Here is a 21,738-nt window from a genome sequence, read left to right on the forward strand (position 1 = left end):
TGTTCTGGTCAGTAGGCAAGAGCTACAGAGTGCATCCTCAAGCTATTTTTCTATGTCCATCCGGTTCTGAGATTGTTTTGAACAGCAGAAGTTTATGCAATTGGCATTAGAACAGATTCTGTAATCACACAGAAATGCTTTTTGTCTTTTAGTGGTGAAGTATTGTTAGATCACTTGTATTCATACATTGATTAATATTACCTCTTTTTTGTAAGATAATGTATATGTCTTCAGTTTAATTTAAAAATTATGAACTACATTTGCATGAGCGCTGTCTTTACAAATATTTCATTGCCTGAATGTGAAGATAAATATTCCTTCAGTTTTTCTCTTCTTGGGAAATAGCACAGTTTCTCTCTCTGATAATTTATGACATATATGACACCTCCAGCTCATTCTTTGCATGCTGTGATTAAGGACCTTAGCTTTACTTTTATATACCATTCATGGAAATGTTTGATACTTAAGGCAAACATATTCCAGCTGAGTTCTTATGCTTATGTTAGGTTTATTGATGTATCTTTTCCAAATCTTTGTTAGAACATCTCTTATGGTGGTGGTACTTCAGCTGACTGCATCTTCTGCTGTGTAAACAACAGCAAGTTAAAGAGTAAGCAATGAATTAATTTTATTGGTGAGAGCTTTAATTATTATTGAGTTCAAAATAAGTATGCTTATCTACTTAAATAAACCTACTTATTTAATTCATCCAATCTCAGAAGAAATTACAATTTCCTTAGGGCCAGCTTTGTAATTATGCAATTGAGATAACTCAAAAGAAAAAGTTCATCAGTGTTTTACTTTAAAAACACAGAATACAAACAAACTCAACAGTTAAGTTTGTAATGATAAATATGAAATATTTAAGCTGTTCTTTCTATGAACTCTTCTGGTTCTCGCATATCTCTTATCTTCCACTGGTCATTGGGATCTTTTCCAGTGTATTTAAATCTTCTGGTGCTCCTGGTGATGCTTTTGTGTGATCAGGTTTCCAAAGGACTTCTGTTTTCTTTCATCTTTCATTTCACATGAAATGCAACAACAAGAAAAAGCCAAAATGCAAAAGCCAAACACCCTTGTTATGTAGACTATGATGATAAGGATAATATGATGATGTTGAGTATTTTGATCATTATTGATTCAATCACAATCTTATCAGCACTAGTTACAAGTGAAAATGAAAAACATCAAGGACCAACCCAACATCCGCTATTACACAGCCTTCATTCTGGAGGAATCAGTCAAAAACAAAATCCTGCAAATACCACTGGCAGTATTGAACAACGTGAATTTACTACTGCAGGTGAAAATTATTTTGGAAAGGAAACTTCTACAGGTAATATTGCAGGTCACATTTTAGTAAATTTTCAGGATTTTATAAAGATTTAGTTTTAGGATGTTTTACTCACATTTTTGCATTCTGAGGCCATAACACGGGTTCTGTGAATAAACATCAGCAATTTTGATGTTAAATTATTAATTTTTTAATTAGTATGTTTTTCAGATTTTTCCTGGATGTTCCTCTTCTATTTGTCTTGTATGTCAAGACCTCTAGTAGGTTAATTCTGTAACTGTCTCCTACATTTTGTGTTGTGTGTCATGCAGTCACAAGCTTTCAACAAGCTGTCTGCCAGGGTTTTGTCTGCAGGAAACAGAGAAGGCTTAAGTGGAAAAATAATAATGTGTGCTGCATTTTTCATTCCTTTGGCAACTGTGTTCACTCTCCTGTTGCAAGTCATTCTTGGCCCTGGGATTTTTTCCCAGTTTTTGTTAATGACAGTTATATCTAAAAAAAATTGTCTAAAATGTTTACTCATCCCACTTTTGAGCTATAGCAATATGAAGGGAAGAAAACAAAACAATGTAGTAAGAGAGAGGCTTCTCTCTTTCATTGGTTGAATCAATTGAAACATAAAAGATAAAATCACGCTGTAAAGGTGGTAACTGAAAATTGATATATTTTAATTTCTGTTCCTGTGAGTGTACCAAACTTACAAGTTAATGACAGATGTGCTATACTAAGCACTCTCAACAGTGAATGCACCACAGTCATCATCTGCCCTTGTGGATTTTCAAATGCAGGTCTCTGATAATCTAAACTACTACACCAATACATAATGGCCTAATTGCAATTAAAATTGTAACACACTGTGGCAAATTTCCTGCTTTTTTGCCCCCCTTATTGGGTTGAAGGGGTTAAGAAGGTTTATGCTTTTTTACACAATTTGGGTACTCTTTTGCTTTGATTGTGTAATAAAATCTACAGGTTGGTTGACATGGATTATGTTTTTCTAAATAACTACAAGATCAGATATTCTCCAGCTGTATGCTGTCTTATTCATTGTGTGCACCATTCACAAATCTGAACCATGACCTAGCACTACCCTTTGTCACACCTCTTTGTGTGTTTTCCTGGAGATGCTGCAACTAATGAAACAGTGAAACTTTGAGGAGAAGAAATTGGATATAGTCCACACACTCAAATTATGTGATTAAAATCTTACTGATGGGTCATATCCTTGCATATTTATGTCTGAGGTTTTAAATTCTGCATCAGTGAATTTTGTTTTAATATTCAACAATACAAACTTGACAGCAAGATTCAGATAAACACAACTTGATTCTGAAAAGCATGTGCTCATTTTGAGGAAGGATTTGGTCCTACTGATGACAGTTGGCAGCTTTTCTAAATATAAACCAGGATGAGAAGCAAATCTACTTTACTTCTCTTTGCCATTAAATGTAGTAGACATGTGAGCAAGACTTGTCATAGAGACAAGAACTGAAGAGGAGAATAATGGAGAAATGGATCTTTATATACTGAGTTCATAATTGCTTCACCGTCATCATGACAGCTATGGTTCCGAGCCATGGGGCCAAACAGAACAACTCAGCGCGAGAGCCACTGGTGTATCCAGGCTGGGATGAGGGAGAGGATTATGCCACAGAGCCTGCTGGAACGGATAGAGTTACTCCTTCCAGAGAGAGCAATCATGAAAGAGACTCTTCCACTACAGGTACTAGTAATAATGTCTGTTATGTATGTTGCGTCACTTCTGTCTCTCAGATGGCCTCTCCTGGGAAGATATTGCATGAACTTATAGACAGGAGTAATTACTAATCTCTTAAAATAATCTCATAAACTGTAGAGTGATTAATTTTCTCTGTGCCCTGTCTGGATATTGGTGAAACAGAAGATTTCAATTTCAGCTTCAATTTTAGTTTTATAAAACATTTGTTCTTTACTTGCCACCACCACTTAGAGGGCTTTTCATTCCTTGCTGGAGCATGGCTGTGCAATTGCATCCAGCTCATTACATAAGTTACATTATTTGGTGCTGCCAGACTGTCTTGATCATAAAGTCGAACCCATACTTATGCATATTTGTACCTCAAGAAGTTAATCCATTCCATTTGTGAATATTCACCTGGTGAAAGAGTGTTCTTTTCATAGACTTTACTGAAATCTTTATCCCTCTGGTTCATTCACACAATGATGAGAAGCTGAAATCTATAAAATTGTCAAGACACAGCAATCCATTCTCATATAACACAGTATTTATAACATCAAAATAGTGTTCTAAAACATGGTGTGATCTCTTCTTCTGGAGGTCTCTCCTCTCCATCTGCCACTGGAATCTGTATATTTTGCCAACATCTCTCTCCAACATGCAGAGCTTAAATGTGGAGCTTAAGGATGTCTCAGAAGCCAGTGACAGTGTGGAGGAAGAAGCAGAGGCCTTCATGTCTTCTTGACTGTCAGTATTTCAGTACTGACAGTCAAGAAGACAGGTGAAACACACTGTGAGAGCAGGTGACAATGCCAAGGAAGCTGAGACTCTGTAGGTAGCCTGGGATACAGGTCAGGGAATCCTTCTGACTTCTGCCTCTGTGTCTTTCCCTGGGTCCACTGCCCTCAGGATTCTTTTTAATTAAGTAAAAAAGCAGGCAAGAACAGCAAATGGATATGTCTCACCAAAACTGTGAGAGAGCAGTGATGATGTACACAAGGTCTCCCTTCTCTGCCCTTTTTGTGGAGAGAAAAAGGTAACAGTGCTTTGAGGGGAACAGGAGGCTTGGATGGGATGGTAATGGGAAGGCCACAGCAGCACACACGTGGAATTCACAGCTATTAAATAATCTGTGCTTAAATCATCTGTTATTAAACCATCATAGCAACTGTTGCCTCTCCTGATGGTGCCCACCACAAAGAGCCAACTCAATCACTTCAGCCTGGGGATTATGAATCAGAAATGAGCATTGAAGGCACCACGGATCCCATGGATGCCTCTGGGCATGAAGTTCTCCACAGGACCACAGCCACTATGGACAAAGCTGGTAATGACTCTCCTCCAGTGGGTTCCAGTAAAAATAATGGATTGTACTCATTTCTCATGTCTGGTGTGAAATGAGACATTATTTCTTCTGAAACTGACTTCTTTCCTTGTCTTTATCTTCGAAGTGTGCATTCTTGTTGTGAATTTACAGTGCAAATGTTTTTCTTATTTTGTTGCATGTGAATATCCCAACAAGAATTCCTGTCTGCTTAAGGATATTTTTTTTCCTGTGTGCCCTGTTTCTTATGCCCCCTGACTTTGCTTGGGTGTATTTTTAACTGTGAAAACAGTTGCTTTTTGGAGGTGGCTGGTAGTGCAAATGCTTGCTTTTCATGTCTGGTCATTCCTGGTCTTAATTTTTCAACATATTCTCTTAATACTGTTAAGAGAATAAATAAGAGAATTTTCAAATAAAAATTTGAAATAATTTATTGGAGTTTGTTTATGTAGTTCTGCAAGGTTCTAACTTAAATTCCCAAACTCCGCATGTTATCAATTTAAAATTATTCTCATTCAAAATACTTTTTTAGTTAATACAATAAGATATTTTTTTATCACACTGAAGTTGTTTGGAACTTCTTGCATCTTTTCTTCCTGCATTTTCTAAAAAAAGATGTTCTAAGGAAAAATTAGCTGTTATCCTTTCACTTTTCTACCTCTAAATCAGTTTTTATCTGGATTATTAAATCCTCAGCATTTAGGATTTGACAGAGAGCTGTGAAAACTACAAATTGTGTGGATTAAAAATATAGTTTGTAGATTAAAAAGTTTGTGTTCTCTATCATCTGCTCATGTTTTCTAAATATGATTGAGATTCTGTAAAGTTTCCCAGTTCACTGTTTTCAAGCTTTATGAGGTTTGACAGGTCAGTTGCAAATACAAAAACCCAAGTATGATTTTGCAGTTTTTTCAGATGTTATCAATTAAGTCATTCTAATCTGATTCCTGTGAAAGAACAGGAATTCTGAAAATAATTCATTCTGAAAATAATATTGCTGTTTTCTCACTTCTAAACAGTGTTCACTAGGTATTTTCAAAACCAGTATTTTAGGCTGCATTGTGAATATTAATGAAGGAAGAGGCAAACCAAAAAGAGTGTGTCATATGCAGAGGATAGTCTTTGCCTGCGGCTTTGTTTTGTTCTGTTTTTCTTCTCACTGCATAGTCTACATAGGCAAATAAATTAAAAAGGTAGAGTTTTCTAAAAATGAAGAGGGAGTAATATGTAAGGTGCATTTTTAAAATGTTTTTGAAGTTAACTTGGCCATCATCACAACAGTCACAGCCTCCACTGACATTCTGGCACCAGAAGATATAACCCAGGAAGCATGGGCACCTCACCTCGTGGGGACATCTGCTTCCTCTCCTGAGGGTGCCCACCACAAAGAGCCAACTCAAACACCTCTGCCTTCAGATGATGAACCAGGACAGGTCACTGAGGACATCACAAATCCCACGGATACGCCCAGGGATGAAGTCCTCCACAGGACCACAGCCAGCGTGACCACAGCTGGTAATGACTCTCTCCTGATGGGTACCAGCAAGAATAATGGATCATTCTCATTTCTCGTGTCTGGTGTGAAATGAGACATTATCTCTGCTGAAGATGACTTCTTTCACTATCTTTCTCATCCTGGGGATCTTCATTCTTAGTGTGGACTTGCAGTGAAAAATCTGGCATAGGATCTGTGAACAAGGCCTAAGGGACTCCTTGCTCCTTCTTGCTGGTGTACTCGGTGGTTTCTTTGCTGAAGCATGTTTTTGGGTGATCTCCCAAATGTTCTGTGAGACATGCATTTTGGTGATTCTGAACCCCCAGCCTGATCTTCTTTTCTTGTGCATCAGTGGGATTAGGCTGGATATGCTTTGGCACCATGACTGGTGTGGTGGAGGTGCTCTGGCAGGCTAATCAGATGACTTGATCCTGCAACTCAGCAGCAGCAGCCTCACTGGGCAGTGGTGTCCCAGTGGTGATGGCAGTGCATTCATAGAAGAATTGCATCCCTTAAATTCTGCCATCAGTTTCTTACTTCTCTTTCTCTGTGTATTGCCAGGCAAAACCAACAGAGGTGATGCCGCTCACTCCTGAGTTACAGGGTCAGGTTGTTGCTGCTAAAGTCTCTTCTTCTAAAGGTCTCCCCTTTCCCTCTGTCACTGGGATCTGTGTATGTCACCAGCATCCTGCTCCAACATGCTGAGCATAGATGTGAGCTTCAGGTTCTCTCAGAAGCCAGTGACAGTGTGGAAGAAGAAGGAGAGGCCTTCATGTCTTCTCCCCTCCTTCTGTGCTTTGCATGAGGAAGGTGAAGGTGCTTTCTGGCTTGCTGTGGCCCAGGAAATGATGTGGGTGGTGGTTTTTGTGAGTGCTCCCTGATCATGCCACCATCATGGCAGTCATAGAGTCCGTGGATGATGCTGACCAAGAGAAAGCAACCAAGGAGCCGCTGGCACCTGGCACTGCACCTGGAAGGGAAGGTGAACCAGCAAACACCACAGATGGTTTCCATGTCCATGGGATACCTGGAGTTTTTTCAGACATTGAGGACCGTTTTATTCCCTTGCAGACTCCTCTTACTACCAGTAAGAACAGTGAATTATAACCATTTTCATTTATCCATCAGTAAGTTGTTGTTGTGGACAATGGTTATTGTCCAAAAATGTGTACTAAGCATAATTGTAAATGGTTGTCATATTAAGATTTCCTTTTTTAGGTTTTGTTATTGGTTTTAACCTGCTGATAAGCTGTCATGAATGGTATCTCTTTCTAGTAAAAGCTTTAGGTAAAGGCTGAAAATAGTGTTTTGCAAATAAGCTTTTCTTATATTCTGTTATCAGCATGTGGTAACACAACTATTGAAGTGAAGAAATGCAAACTTTCTGCTCATGCCCATATATTTGTGATAGCATTTTGTCTTTCTTTTTTTGCTGGGCACAAATGACAGCTATGTAACCCTTAAGTATCTGTCACTTTTTCCCCGTTTGCAGCCTTTTAAATTACCTGAATAAGTACAAAAGAAAGGTAATTCTCTGTGACACCATTTTTTCCTAGCTATATGTGCTGTTGGTATCTTTCCAGTGATTAGTTGTAGCTGTTATTGGGCTGTAACTGACATTTCTTTTGTGAACAGCCTTGTTTTTCAAAGGGTTATTCTTCTGATGAAGTTACTGCAGTTAACAGTGTTTGCCTATTATACGACATACAGCCTTTGGTATTTTTTTAATGTGTGGTCACATGCTAATAAGATGGGAAATGAAGGGACTTTTCCATATTCCCAAATGTAGTTTCCACACAAATAGCCATCCTAGCAGTAAGGGGTTTTTTCCCAATTCAGCTAATCCAAACACTGTTTTCATGCACTTTCTTGGAACCATTAGTGGAACCATTCCAGAGCAGAATTTCACCAATGCTCTGTGGACTTTCATTGCATATAAACAAGATTATGTACCTATATTTTTACAGCATTATACAGAAAACACTTGAAAGCTAATTCTTTTAATAATTCATTAGTATTAATTAATACATTGTGAGGTAGAACTTGGGCTAATTATTTTTTCAAGAATTTTGTATAAACCAGTAAATTCAACTCTAACAAAATTGCCTGGTTATAGTATTTTGACATAGGCATAGGACTATAAATGCAAAATAGATATTTGTCAGAATTTTATTGGAAAGCGAAATCTGTTTTAAATAATGTGTTCCTGCTAAAACACATTTCTTTCAGTTCACAGACCCTATTCACTTAATTAATTTAAGCTCCCTTCTTAATTTTATGTGTAGACATTACACACTGTGAAAAAATGTTTGCTACCTTTCTGTTTTGATCACATAAAACCTGTAAGAAAAAGTTTGAATCTTTTCCAGTGGGAATATCCTTTTCAGTGAGAATATTGTCAGTAGCCTGGCAAAAAGCTCAGAAGGCCATTTTCTCAAAACTCTTCCTTTTTTCATTTGCCTTCTCTGGGTGCATTTTAATAATACAGTTTATGGGAGTTACTAAGACATTACCATTGTCATCAAAAAGCTTATTGAAGGGTTCATTCATTTGCAATGTTGCCCAGTATAGGTGAAATGGAATGGAAAAGATTCATGAATGTATTGTTAAAGGCATTCTCTGATCAAATGAATAGTTTGATGTACTGGCCCACTTTTTTTCAATTGCTTTTTTTTCTACAGCAATGTTTAAGCTGTGGTCAGACCACACTAAGTGTCCAAGTGTCCACAGCATAACAAGTCAGTCCAGTGAAGGGACACAAAAAATAACTGTCCATAAAGAAAAAAAATCTGGTGTGTTACCAAAATGAAATGGAGAGGGCTTTTGAGGTTCCCTCCCTGCCACTTGCAAGCACCTCCCCAGAGCCAGAACAGCAGGGAACGTGGCTGACCCTTGCTGCTTCTTCTCAGTGCTCAGGGGAGCAGCAAATGTATCAGGTTTCTAAGCACACATATTTTAATAAATGTCTGAATGCCTTTCTAAGGGGTTTTGTGGAGGAAAAGCTCAAAAATCTGCTGAGATGTAGTGTAGACAAGTTAGTAGATCCCTCTTGGTCAGCTTTCTTTGCTGCTAGATCAAGATTCCTCATTGTTGAATTTGTGTTCTGTCCTTTGTTGTGAATAGCACCAAACAACATGCCAGTCAATAAGTTTCTTGTTAACAAAAATAATAAAAACATCTGGAAAATTCATGTGCTGCTTGCTGGCTGTGCTTCACAGAGGGAATAAAACATGCTTCTCAATTTTGCATTTGCCAGCTGTTACTAGGAAATGAGATCAGAAATATTGGACAGAAATTACAGAAATTAGTTGTAATGTGTGATAAAGAAAAAGAACTTCACAGCTGATTAGAGTTAGTGTTTAATTTCTTAGAGTCTGGGAGAATTCAGAGAGGTGGAGATCTCTAATATATTTTTTGTAGTGATAATGAAATTACTGTATCTATAGTCTACTGATAATTTTAGACTTGGGATACCCTTATGGTAATAGCATGGGCCTGGAATGTAATTGCCTAAAAGTTTAAGCAGTATGACCAGCTTAGAAAATATAAGAGACTGATTTAAGATCTAGTACCATCTTGGAACCAAATTACACAACTTATTCAAAAGTACAAGAGGATCCACGTCTAAGTTTGCAGAGAACACTTTTTTTCTTTAGGAAAATAATACTTTTAATTTTTAGAGTCCCACTCTAGCTGCCAAAGTCACAAGCATTCAGAGAACTATTGTTCAATTTTATGACAGCATTAGAGTTTTAGGTGTTCAGTTTTATCCTGTGTCAGAATAGAAATGAACCATATGAGGGAGACAAAAGGGGAGAGCCATGAGTTTTGCTTCTCAAAATACTAAAGCTAGCCATAGTTCAGATGTGTGTCATGCTTATAGTCTGTGTGATAATTTTCAGTATAAACACTCATTACCTGCTTCAGCATGCACTTTCCAGAATATGATTTTTACGTTGTTTAAGTTCCAGTCTTAATACATTGCTGTTAAATATCCATCAAGCATATGTGGCCTAATGGCTGGGGTTTTTTGTTCTTTAGGCTCTACCTCTAGTGTATATGGTGACCAAGGACCACACAAGGGACATCATGAATCCACGACTTCCCCTGGAGAGACCGCCACAACAAAAATAGATTCACAACCAAGGTCGTCCCGTGTACCAGGTGGGTTTTTGAAGTCAAATGTTTTAAAAATCCAAGGACAGAATTGTCTTCATATGTACTGAAGAGATGAAAATGAAGGTCGAATGCAGTTGTTCAGGCTTTGTTCTGGATCAAATCATATTCAGCATTTCAAAAGTAGTCTGAAAAATTGAGCATATTGTAACTCATATAGTTTTTCAGCAATATTAAGATGAGAGAAACCATGCATTTGGGGAATGGGATTAAGATTCAATTAACTTTTATAAACGGAAATTAAATCAAGGAAAACTCAGTAAAGTTATACGCATAGCATCATATCCATGAGAATGTTCAGTGAAAATAACAGCTGAGACAAGCTCTCCAGAAGAGAGTGTGCAGACTAAAACAGAATAAAAGGAAGCCAAGACCATGAAACAACTGCAAAAGAATGCAAATGTATTCTGGGACTTATTAGTGGTAAAGTCATTTTAAAACAGAGAAGGTTATTATCCCACTGTACTTAGGCCTAGCAAGTCCAGAGGTGAAACTCTGTGTTCAGTTCAAGGCATTGCATTAGTCACAGGAAAAAAATGGAGAAGAGCACACAGAAAATTTTGGGAAGGTAACCTTTGAAGTATCTTTTAAATAACTCATCCTTTGCAGGGAAAACTGAAGGGAGATATAAGAAAGTATGCTACGAAAAGAATGCCTATCAGTTTTTCACCATGGAGTACTAATAATTAACTAATTAGAAGAGGTAATTTGTTGCAAATTAAATGTATGAGTCTTGTTAAACAAGGAACGGTTGTTTCAAACAAAGAAAATACAGGACATAGCTCTTGGGAGAGGACCCCCATCTGTAATGGTAGCAGAGCTCTAATCGTAGTAGAAAGTAGGCTACTGGGAAGGTTGTGAAACCTGCTTTACTAAAAATGTGCTAAAACTCATCCTGCTTCTGTGCCTGAGATTGTAGATGTGTCATGCTGAGCTTTTTCTTTTGCCATTGGGGTAAATCAGTGAAACAGCTCCTCTTCACCTATGCCCACCAAAGTGCTTGGAGGTGACAACAGTGATGGGGTATTTAATCTGAGCTGGCCTGTGTATAGCTGAGTGATGAAAATGTGTTTGATTTGCATGGAGGTACTTTGTACACCAGACAAACATTCATGGAAATTAGGAAAAGAGTGTGACAGCTTATGGGAAGTAGAAGAGATTGTGTTTTTGCAGTTCTATGAAATGGCAAAACCACATGAGATACATTCACGCGCTCTCTTGCCCTCCCTCATCTGTCCCTGCAGACTGGCTGATCATTGTTGTTTCTCTGGTGGTGCTTGCATTGATCCTGGCAGTGTGCATTGCTGTCAACAGTCTCAGAAGGTAAGGCCACCCCTTTACATTTTCGAAACACACTGCCTCACTTTTCTCTTCCTTTGGAGAGTCTCCAAAGCTTTCTCAAAGAGCAGAGTAGCAAACCACAGGAAAGAGCATCCTCTGCAAAGCTCTGTGGCTTGTTAGTGTGGGGACCCAGGTCACCAATGTCCTGCACAGGTCACACATCAGCCTTCACGCTCACCTGGAACCACTTCCATGAAGTCAGCAGCTGCATGAACTGTTTAGTCTTGGAAAGGGAAACTAACTGTACCTAGATCACAGAAAATTGATTACCTTCTGTCTATTTGTTGTTAATGGGAAAATCATCTTCACAGAGAGTGGAAGTTGTGAGATGAACACAGACAGTAACAACCACAGGATGAGCCAGGAATAATCCTCTGCCATTAAAGCATTGTCTGTGTGCAGTGTGAAGGGCTGTCTTAGACAATCGCAGTGATTCTGTGGAAACCTGCTACTCTGTTTCTTCTGAACAAGAGCCAGTATCACAGCTGGCAGTCGCAAGCATATATGCTAACATTGCTCTCTGAGCTCTCAGTAGCTTTATGTACTCCATTTTACAGATGAGGAAGCTGAGGAGTGAAAAGTAATGCAATTATCTGTGCAAAGTTAGCTGGGAAATTGGAAAATCCTAGCCTAAAGGATGGGCTATAATATTCTTACCTCTCTTTTCTCTGGGGCCTGTTCTGAGGTTACTTGCCTTCAACAGCTTTTTGCTACTTGAATGTTAAAATTGAGCTTTCTAACAGAGTAACTCTTTGCTACTTGAATGTTGGATTTTAACTCCTTTTTCATCAGAATGACCATATAATATGTGGAGATTTTTGTGCAGGAAGCAGTGAGCACATTTTTCCTAGTCTGTTGGTTGCAGAGCACTCTGAGCTGCTCTTTTAAGAGGCTGTGGAGCTCCACAGCTCCTTGCTGGTATCTTTTGGCATTTTATGGCTGCAGAGCAGGAAATCATTCCCAAGGGTGTGTGTAGCATTAGCAGAGTGAACTGAGCTACTTCAGATAAAATAACCCTCATCTATGAGTCAGTAGGCATGAAAAAAATGCTATTTCAGAAGCATCTTAGTAAAATTGAACAGCCGAATCAGTCCTTCAGGAATAAATATGCTTCATTTAAGTAGAAAGGACTTAAAAGTCCAACTTCACAGACACATTGTCCCTCCTAGGCATGCTGGGCTCTGCATATTCACTTTACACAAGGCTGTTTGAGGACAAGTAGGACGTCCAGCACTGTGTAGCCAGGGAGTCATCTAAACAGTAAATCTGACAGCTGTGTAAGTAGTGCTATTTTACTATGCTGAAGGATACCCAGCCCATGATAACCAGTGTGCATCAGCTTTGGACTGGTGACTCTTTAAAAGATTGTGTGTGTGCGTGTGTTTTAATTCAGAGCTACATGTAAAGTTTACTGGGCAGTCCTGCAGCAAGTGTAACTTTAAAATCACAGTACCTATTTCCTACCTGAACATCCCAAGGAGCTCTGCTGCAGACAGCAGCAAGAATAGTTCTCCATATTTCCTTACTGTTGGTTGGCTTCTAAGCTTGGCCTGCTAATACAAACGAAAAAAAAGTTGTCTTGTTTAATGAGGTGAGAGCTTGATGCAGATTTTCTGCTTGCTTAAGAATTTGTGGATTTCAAAGCTGTGGTACCAATCCTGGATTTTGAAGGTGTCTCCATAGTGGGGCTGTTTACAAAGTTAATAAATGTGGATAAATTCAAATGACAGAAAAACATTTCTAGCCTTCAGTAATGAATGTTATTGCTATATGTAGTAACAGTAAATATAAATTAGATAAGTGAGCTCCTAATAAATTTTATGCATATAATGGTGGAGGCTTTCAAAAATAAAATATGCGGTATGGAGAAACTTTACACTTTGTATGGTGTAAGTCTGCACTGGCAGACACAATTTTAATTTCCAATCACCTTTTCCTAAATACTGACCTTCAGTTTTTTATTATTTTTGTTATACTCTATTTATAATATTTAATTTTTATTTCTTTCTAGATGTGGGCAGAAGAAAAAGCTAGTGATTAACAATGGCAAAGGGGCAGTGGAGGACAGGAAGACAAGTGAATTAAATGGAGATATCAGCAAATCACAAGAAATGGTGCACTTGGTTCATAAAGAACAGTCAAATGACCGAACACAAGCATGTGATGAATTCCTGACTGTTAATGAAACACAAAATCATCACGAGTTTGACATGAAGACTGGAGTGTAATGGTACCACACTGCCAAGCAGATCAGGGCTGGGGAAACCAAAATCATGTGGAACTTGAACAGGAATTCACAGATGCACTGTGCTACTGATGTCTTTTGAATATAAGCATAAGTTCTATTTCTTTTTAATCACTTTGCAATGACGCCTGAGTTTAAAAATTGACATGTGCTTTCTGAAATACAGCCCCAAGAGTTGCATAATGCTTTCAGTTCCCAGTCCCTTCACAGAGGACTCTCAATGTGTCCTGGATGTTAGGAGGCATACAAGTTTACATCATTATTCCCCAGATGGAAGGTCTTCACTGTGTGAAGCTAAAGAAGTATCCAGTCACTCCATCTTACAGATATTTAAAGTATAAAACATGCCATGGTAGAGAAATAAGTGAGGAAAAATGTCAAGAGTAAAAAAAATCAAGTTTAACCCAAAAGGCATCTTCTACAATGTCTGCAACAGCAGAATCCTTCAGAAATGCCTTCCAGCCAGGAATGGCTGTGGGTACATTCAGAATCTGCCAGTATAAACAATAAGTGACATTTTATAATTATGTGTGGCTTGGTCTGCAACGAAGGATACCCAGAAGGACAAAATTTATTTATCTCTATTTTTAAATATCTATGGACATACAGCAAGTCTTCTCGGGAGGGGTAATAAAGGCATGAAAACGTGAGCTGAAATATAATAAACTTCTATTCTTTATTATCCTAGCAACCTGTAGAATTATCCTTCAGTTTTTGAGGTGTTCATTGCTCTTCTTTCCACCTCATTCATTGGTCCAAGTTTGTGCATGTTTGTAATGAGTCTGTTAGTTAAGATTATGAATAAAACAAAATGACCCCAGCTCTATCACATATGCACAAATCAAGCAATTGAGATCACTAGGGAAGCTGACAGTATTTTATTCCTGAAAATAGGTCTCTATATTCTGCTCCATTTTGCTAAGGAGATGCTGAGCCTATTAATTTTCTTCCCCTATAACTATTACATTATACGAGATTGATGATATTTTAAAAGCTGTTTTTCTATGATCTCACTCATTTCCTCTGAATTCTATTTCATCTACATTTTTTCCATCATCTTTTTAAAAACACCAAAAAGAAGCATTGCTTGCTTCTTGGTACCAGAAGTTCAATTTCTACAGAAAAGATCAAAGCAAAGGAAAGGAAACTCTTCCCAGCCATGTAATATAGTAGAGTAGCTGAGCTGCATTGTTACATACTTTTGTTATGTCCTTTTGTGTCTGTAAAGTATTTGTATTAAGCTATGATGCTGTGCATTATATTGATAAGAATTGTCAGGAAAACAATTATTTGCTACCAGTGGTCTGTGCCATTTTTAAGAAAGCTTATTGGAACGGAGGGAGAATTGTAACTTCTAATTGGACTCCCCCCAGGAAATGCAGGGAAAAATGTTGGTCTGTGTCAGCTGTGGGATGTGGATGGTCTGTAGCAGGGCTGTTCAGGAGTTCTGCTCACTGACCATAGCCTCTGTCTTTGAAACTGTTCTGCTAAAGTATGTTATGTTATGTTCTCCATCTGAAGCAGTTGGAAGGATGAATATTCAGCTGGCTAAATACTGACTTTAGCTAGCACTGATCTTTACTGGAACATAAAGCACAAGACTGTTGATTATATTTCTGAGTCACAGCCCTCCAGCAGTTTCCCATGTGCTTCATGGAAATGCTCAAGTGCCCTGGTATCTGCTGGCAGATCTGCTCAGGGCAATTTACACCTGGGCAAAACGTCCCAAGACAAGGTGATGTTTTAAAATACACATAGGATGTTTTTGACTTTATGCAGGTCAGATATTTCATCTGTGAACAGTGCATTGATTTTTGTTTAATGTTTTTCTGTTTCTCATTAGAAATCAAAGTGATCTGCTGAAGGCTGTGTTTAAACTGCTGTTAGGTACTCATTCCACTAAGAATGGAGATCCAGAGTAAGAATTAAAAATCTTTAAATACTAACTGGGTATAGGTCTCAGTGAGAAGAATGTATTTCACTGTCTTGGAGGCTAAACTTCTCTTTAAAAAAACCAAAAAGTCTGTGGCACATTATTCATCTCCCCGTTCAGATGTTAAATGAAGAAATCCGCAAACTTCTTGGTAATTTATCTTATAGTCAGTAGCTATAAAAGCACAGGCTGCACTGGTTTGGTTCTTTGTATATTTTTAAAGGAGAGATGCTCAAGAGGCAATGCCATTATTTTATATATGCTGATTCTTTTTAGGTTATGTCCTGTGACTTTTGTGTAATTGTTTCATTGTAGTTTCGAAACTAGATGGCCATTTCATATGTATAATACAGTACATATTTTTATTAATCTTGCTTTTATTATGAGGGGTTGTTTGTTGTATGTATGTATTTTTATATAGAGCACTTGATATATTTGCATATTTATTTAACAGATTAATCAGAATTAAAGAAAATGCCATCTCTAAATTGTAACTAGAAATAGTATTGCTAAAAACACATCGGACTTTAAAATCAGCTTCCAAAATAAACCTGATTCCACACTGAGGATGAAATGTAAGTCCACCTGTTAGTGGGAGAGAAGTCTTCAGCTGGATAGTCATGTTGAGTGCTGTGATCATTTTTTCTGCTTGCAAATTCCAAGCTGGGCTGAGGTGAATGCTGTGTGACCTGGTGTGCTCTGCTGGCCTCCCATAGGCTCCACGGGTGCTCTGGGAGTTAGTGATGAGCTCAGCTTTACCCCAGAAGCAGACAACAGCTACAACAACTTGGTTCAGTTAAAGATCTTGACGGCCATTCCTGGCTCACTGAACCAACATTTGAAGAGTGCAGCACCCAGCAAGATCCAGGTGCTGACAGACAAATCAGCTGTGACTGACAAATCTCACTGTGTCTTGGTCTGTCCCTGCTTGTTGCCAAGAAGAATGAGGATCTCTCCTAAAAATGCTAGGGAGCCTGCGATCAGCTTCTGTTATTCCTTTGTCTTGAAAAGTTTCAAGTAAATGTGATCCAGACCAGTGGAATACTGTCTAAAGCAGCAAGTATATTGAAGAGAGTCTCTGTATGTTTTATGGGAATGTAATATTTTCATGAAGCAATGCAGGCTGATTGTTTCATCTGTATTTTCTTGAAGTTCTGAAAAGGAATATTTGATTAAAGCAGAGAAAGGATGTGCAGCTGTCATGTCTACCTTTGTGAATGTGAAACCCTTTCCACAATACCACTTCCAAAATTGTACTTTTGTGGTTTTTCATAGGATAGGGATGTTTTTTGTGTGTCCCTTGTCAATAACAACCTCTGTACTAATTAGTTTGAATCATTGTGCCTGGAATATTTTTAGGAGACAGCTGCCAAGTGTCTCTTTAGCACATATCATTCTGGTTAGGGCTGGTCCTAATTATTCTTTCTGTAGATGAAGGAAAAAAATCCTCTGACAACTGGGTTCTGCCTCCACATACAAAGACCCCAGGGTATTTTGTAAGCCAGCAGTTAATGGGTTTATTTTAAGCTATATTAGTCCATTAGACAATAATTATTTCTTAAGCTTTATTAAACATAGTTCAATAGACTATTAAACATAGTTCATTAGACCCTTAGTTCAAGGGTCTAATGCCTCTGAGTCTCTGCAAGAGCTCTAATTAGTAAAATACCTGCCCTTTTGGTAACCACAGGTTCTGACTACTTCTTCTCTGTGCAGGGGAAAAGGACAAAAAGTGGCAGGAGAAGGGCTGTTCCCTGGGGTGTGGCTCCAGCTGTGTGGGAGTGGGTGACAAAATTCCTGTTCCTTAAGGGCGGAAAAAATTGTGCAAAGGTGTTTTGGGCATGAATCTGGGGGGTTCAGGATGGAGGGAGAGCACAATTTCTGGGAAAGGATGTAAAGGGAGAGTGAAATTTCTGTACTGCAAGTGGGAAAGTACCTTCAACACCCCCAGCACTCTGGCACTCGAATATTTCACAACTCTAAGTAGGAAAAAAGAGCTTTTTCCTGTGAACCTCCCCCACCTCCAAGTCATCCTCTACATCTACCACCTCATTTGCAAACTGATTTTGAATTTTCCCCTGGTAGCTTATTTCTCACTGTTGCTATGCCCTGCTGCATGGCATCCCCCATGCTGGGGGCAAGCAAGCAGCTGTGGCAATGAGGAGAGGCAAATTTAGGCAAGATGAGTAACAGTGTGTTTGTTTTGTACAGCACAGAGAATGCACTTTTTGTCTTCTCTTTCTCACCCCTTTGCAGTGAGGTTAGTAAAGGCAACATTTCAAAAGCATTTCTGAGAGGGACTGATTTGATTTTTATTTATGCCTTAACATATATTACACGAGGTGAAAAATTACTGCAGGGATGGTACAGGTGCTGAAAGCCCTGACACATGCCAAGTGTCAAGGATGCCTGGGGAAAAAAATGCCTGGGAAATGGAGCTGTGGGAGCAGCCTTGGCAGATAAAAGCAGATACTCTCTCCCTTTTTCCCTCTCTGGTCTCTTTTCTGTCCCACTCTGGTCAGAACCATATCCTTTATCAATAAATGGTTCTTGGGTATTTCCTGCTTTTTGGGCATTATTTTCACCCAAGAAATCTATCAAAAGGAATTCTCCCTGACTCCTCTTACAGTGGGACAGGACAATTCTTCGCCTTGCTTTTCTACCTGTTGTGAACAAGTGCAAGACTGATACAGATCTTCTCATTGTCCAAGTGAGCTGCTGCATAGGGGTGTTTAAAAGTTAAACCTCTAGAAGAGAATCCACCATCAAAGCAGCTCTCCTGACCTCGAGGCAGTTGATTATTGTCAAAGTGTAGGTAAAGCAGGGGCAGTGAAAGCTTAAGCTATGCTTTAAACACAGCCTTTCAATTTTGTCTGGATGGTTCCAGCAACCAATAGAAAGATTTTGTCTGAGTGGAACCTTCAAGGAGTCTCAGACTTTTTATTTTAAAAGTTTTATTAAAAGGAATTGATTTATTCCTACTCTACAGGAAAAAGTGTTCTGGATGAAAAAGTGGGGGAATGACACCAACCTTTATACATTTTCTGCCACAAAAAGGTGTGCACGGAACACTGATGTGAATGTCTTTAGTTTTTCTTTAAAAGAAAATTTTAAAAATTACGAAGTTTTGGATCAAAACACGTCCACAAAAACTGTCAAAAAAGAAGATGACTTTTTTTCTCAGAAACTGAGTTGGGAGTTGGGGTTTTTTTGTGGGTTTTGGTTGGTTTTTTTTTTGGTGGGGGAAGATTCTCCATGTCTAATAAATAGTATAGCTTTTCTTTGTACTAAAATGAAATTCTTAGAAGTAATTTATGGTCCCACTGGAAAAAAAGATATGCAAATTTACAGCAAAAGAAGACTGTTTAAATCTAAGATGTCATAAATTTAAGTCCATTTACCAGAAAAACCTCCAGCATTATTTTGAAAATTAAGGAAAAGTCTCACTCAAACACCCGCTTAGAATTTAGGTGAGCAGGTGCACTTTCTGCCAGTGCTGAAGCTGAGGCCCAGCTGAAATTAGGGGTACATAGGCTGGCAGTGGTAAATCAGCACATGGCTCATAGGCAGTGGAGACTCTGCATATCCAGAAACTTTTAGGTCTGCTGAGTTTGTCCTGAAGTCCTTGTAACTCTCAGAGCAACCCAGGGCAGAAAAGGATGCAATAAGGCATTTTCCACTCCTCTGAAGGCTCTAAATTTTGTACCTGGCACCTGAAAGCCTTGCCTTGGGCAGTTGTGGTAGGATGGAGTCAGTTTTAACACCCTTGTTGCCAGTCTCATGGGGAATTGTACAAATTCTTTGGTACCATTTGGTACCAAATGGCTATGGTATAGCTGAGTTTTAGCTTTAATTCTATATTTACTTGTAGTCATGATGTGTACATCATCTAGCTTCTGGCAGGACAGAAGGCTTTTCTTTTTTAGATAAATCTAAAAAAAGACCCCTTAGATCATTTTCAGTGACCACATTTTCCCTCGCGTGAATTGAGACTCCACACTTCCATTTTTTCATGTAAGAAACAGTAATAAACTGTTCTGCCCCATGATGTGGGTAAAGTCTGAGTTTATATTATTTATATTTATATTTAAACTTAGATTTAGATTTTATCAAAGTACTTTTTTAAAAAGCAAGCTTCCTGTTCAGGGCTGCTGCTGCAGATTGCTAGCAGCACCTTACCAGAGCTAGCTTAGGGAGAGTTTCCTGCAGCTGAGTTTTTCTAAGGTGAGTCCATCACAGCTGAGCCCCACACATGAGACACAGTGATCTCAGCTGACAACAGCACACCAAGGGAGAGAAGAATGCTCCTGCACATGCTGTGGACTACAGCCATCAGTTATACAATCCTCAGAGCAAATGTTGGGCTCCTTTTACTTTTTGGATCCACAAATTATGCTCTGTTTTGGCTTTGTTCAAGCATTGCCTGTTTATCTCTAACCTAGTGTGCAAGTACATGGAGTTTGTCTTCCTGTAAAAGTGTTTCACAAGCATCTCCTCTGTTCAGCAGGTTTTGTTTTCCAGCAGTAGGTCTTCAGATTCACTAGTTTTATAGTTCTTGGGTATTTCCCTGCAGTTCTTTAGTGGTTTATTTTCTAGTTAATCTTTCTTTCATTAATCAAGTGGAAGTCTGAAATTAACTCAAGGTAGGGATGTTTGTTTGTTCAGCCAGTGATTTAAAAACTAACTCACCCTTTGTTCAAGAAGGTTGACTTCCTCCCTCCACCCATGAAGAGGACAAGTATCAACCCTGCCCATTGTTTACTGGCTGGTCAAAAATGGGAGAAGCCTGGTTCAGAAACAAAGCTGAAATGATCCAATCAATTTAGATATCAGTAACCTGGGCGAAATAGTGAAATGATTTTTGAGTGCATTTCCTAGCTTGGAAATGCTAGGAAGACAAAAAGCCTCCTTCTTGTCCCTTCACTGCACTGGGAATCAGCTGCCTTTTCTCCCTTGCACATCTGCTCAGCATTTCTCCAGTGATGTCCAGGGATCACAGCAGAGTGATCCATGCAGCCTCTTCAGGCACCCCAGTAGAAAACAGCCAAATGGGAGATTGATCTGTTTTACAAATGACTACATGAAAAGCAAACATTTTTCTAACTTCAGTCACAAATGAGAACGAAGAACACAACACTGTGTAAAACAGACCCAATGTTGCTTTTCTAAATGCCCATCCCTGTACTTCAGAAGCCCTACCAAGAGTGTGAGGCCTTGCTCCTCCAGACCTTGTTCCCGTAGTTTTGGTGGGCAGCAGTCAGTTTTGTCATTTATCTGTGTACACAGACACATCTTGTTTATCACTACAGAATGTGCCTGCCCCAACCACAGGACCACAAGCCCTTATCTTGCATGCAATCTGTTTTCCTGCCTGCCTCCACTGCATGCTGCACAGTAAGACAGCAGGCAGTCACCTGCCTGGCCTGGGAAGCTGCCTCAGTTTTGGGAGCCTGCACAGGGCCCTGCACAGCTTTGGAAGCAAAATGGCACCAAGCCTTGCTGGGGTGTTTGTACGTTATTGCAATGCAGGTGCTTGCTGCAAATGACCCAGCCCAAGTGAGTTTAATTTTTAATGCTGTTTCCCTCCTAAAGCACTGCACGTTGGGGCCACCTGTTTGTTTCATAACCTTGTCCTGTTCACCTGTACTATCTAAGACAAAAGAGAAGACTGTTTCCAATCTAACAACCCCAAAGTATTATCTCAGTTGTTCTTTCATGCCTTAGAGGAGATACAGAAATATCTCTTAATATGGGTCCATGATTCATAACTCACTGGCTTTTATATCCCCTTTTAGCAGATTCTTTCCTGTAGAGAGGAACACATTCCAGACACAAACACAGTCCTGAAATCATCTTTTTCTCTAACACTAGGGACATGGAGAAAAGGGGTACAAGGAGCTTGCAAGGGCTTAGAGGATCAGCCTTTGGGGTGTGCATTTTCAGAAGGGTCAGCTTCATATAATTGCAGTACTGGTTCCTGTGAGGATTGGTTATTTTAAGTCATTTTGCAGAAACATTGCTTTGAAAAAAGCAATGAACACAGGTTGTTGTCGAGCCTTTAATTTTAAAGTTTCATTCTGTTGTATAACAGAAGAGCAGACAGATTCCTTTTATGGAAGGAATTTGAACGTACAGAGTGCACATGAAGTATGTGAGGGATGGGCATCCTGGAAAAACTTGAGAGAAGAATTTTACATTAGCAGAATGCATTTA

General features: G+C 38.9%; 1 protein-coding gene across 1 annotated transcript in view; it reads left to right on the plus strand.

Moving 5' to 3' along the window:
• The window catches only part of CD44 (CD44 molecule (Indian blood group)), a 60,976-nt gene extending 44,262 nt beyond the window's left edge, over positions 1-16,714 (plus strand). Inside the window, exons 9-11 of the mRNA XM_036385056.1 lie at positions 9,872-9,994; positions 11,251-11,329; positions 13,359-16,714. Coding sequence (XP_036240949.1) covers positions 9,872-9,994; positions 11,251-11,329; positions 13,359-13,575 — 419 coding nt within the window. The 3' untranslated portion in view covers positions 13,576-16,714. The remainder of the gene's footprint in view (positions 1-9,871; positions 9,995-11,250; positions 11,330-13,358) is intronic.
• The last annotated feature ends 5,024 nt before the right edge of the window (positions 16,715-21,738 follow it).

Source organism: Molothrus ater, chromosome 6, assembly GCF_012460135.2.
Source record: "Molothrus ater isolate BHLD 08-10-18 breed brown headed cowbird chromosome 6, BPBGC_Mater_1.1, whole genome shotgun sequence".
NCBI lineage: Eukaryota > Metazoa > Chordata > Aves > Passeriformes > Icteridae > Molothrus > Molothrus ater.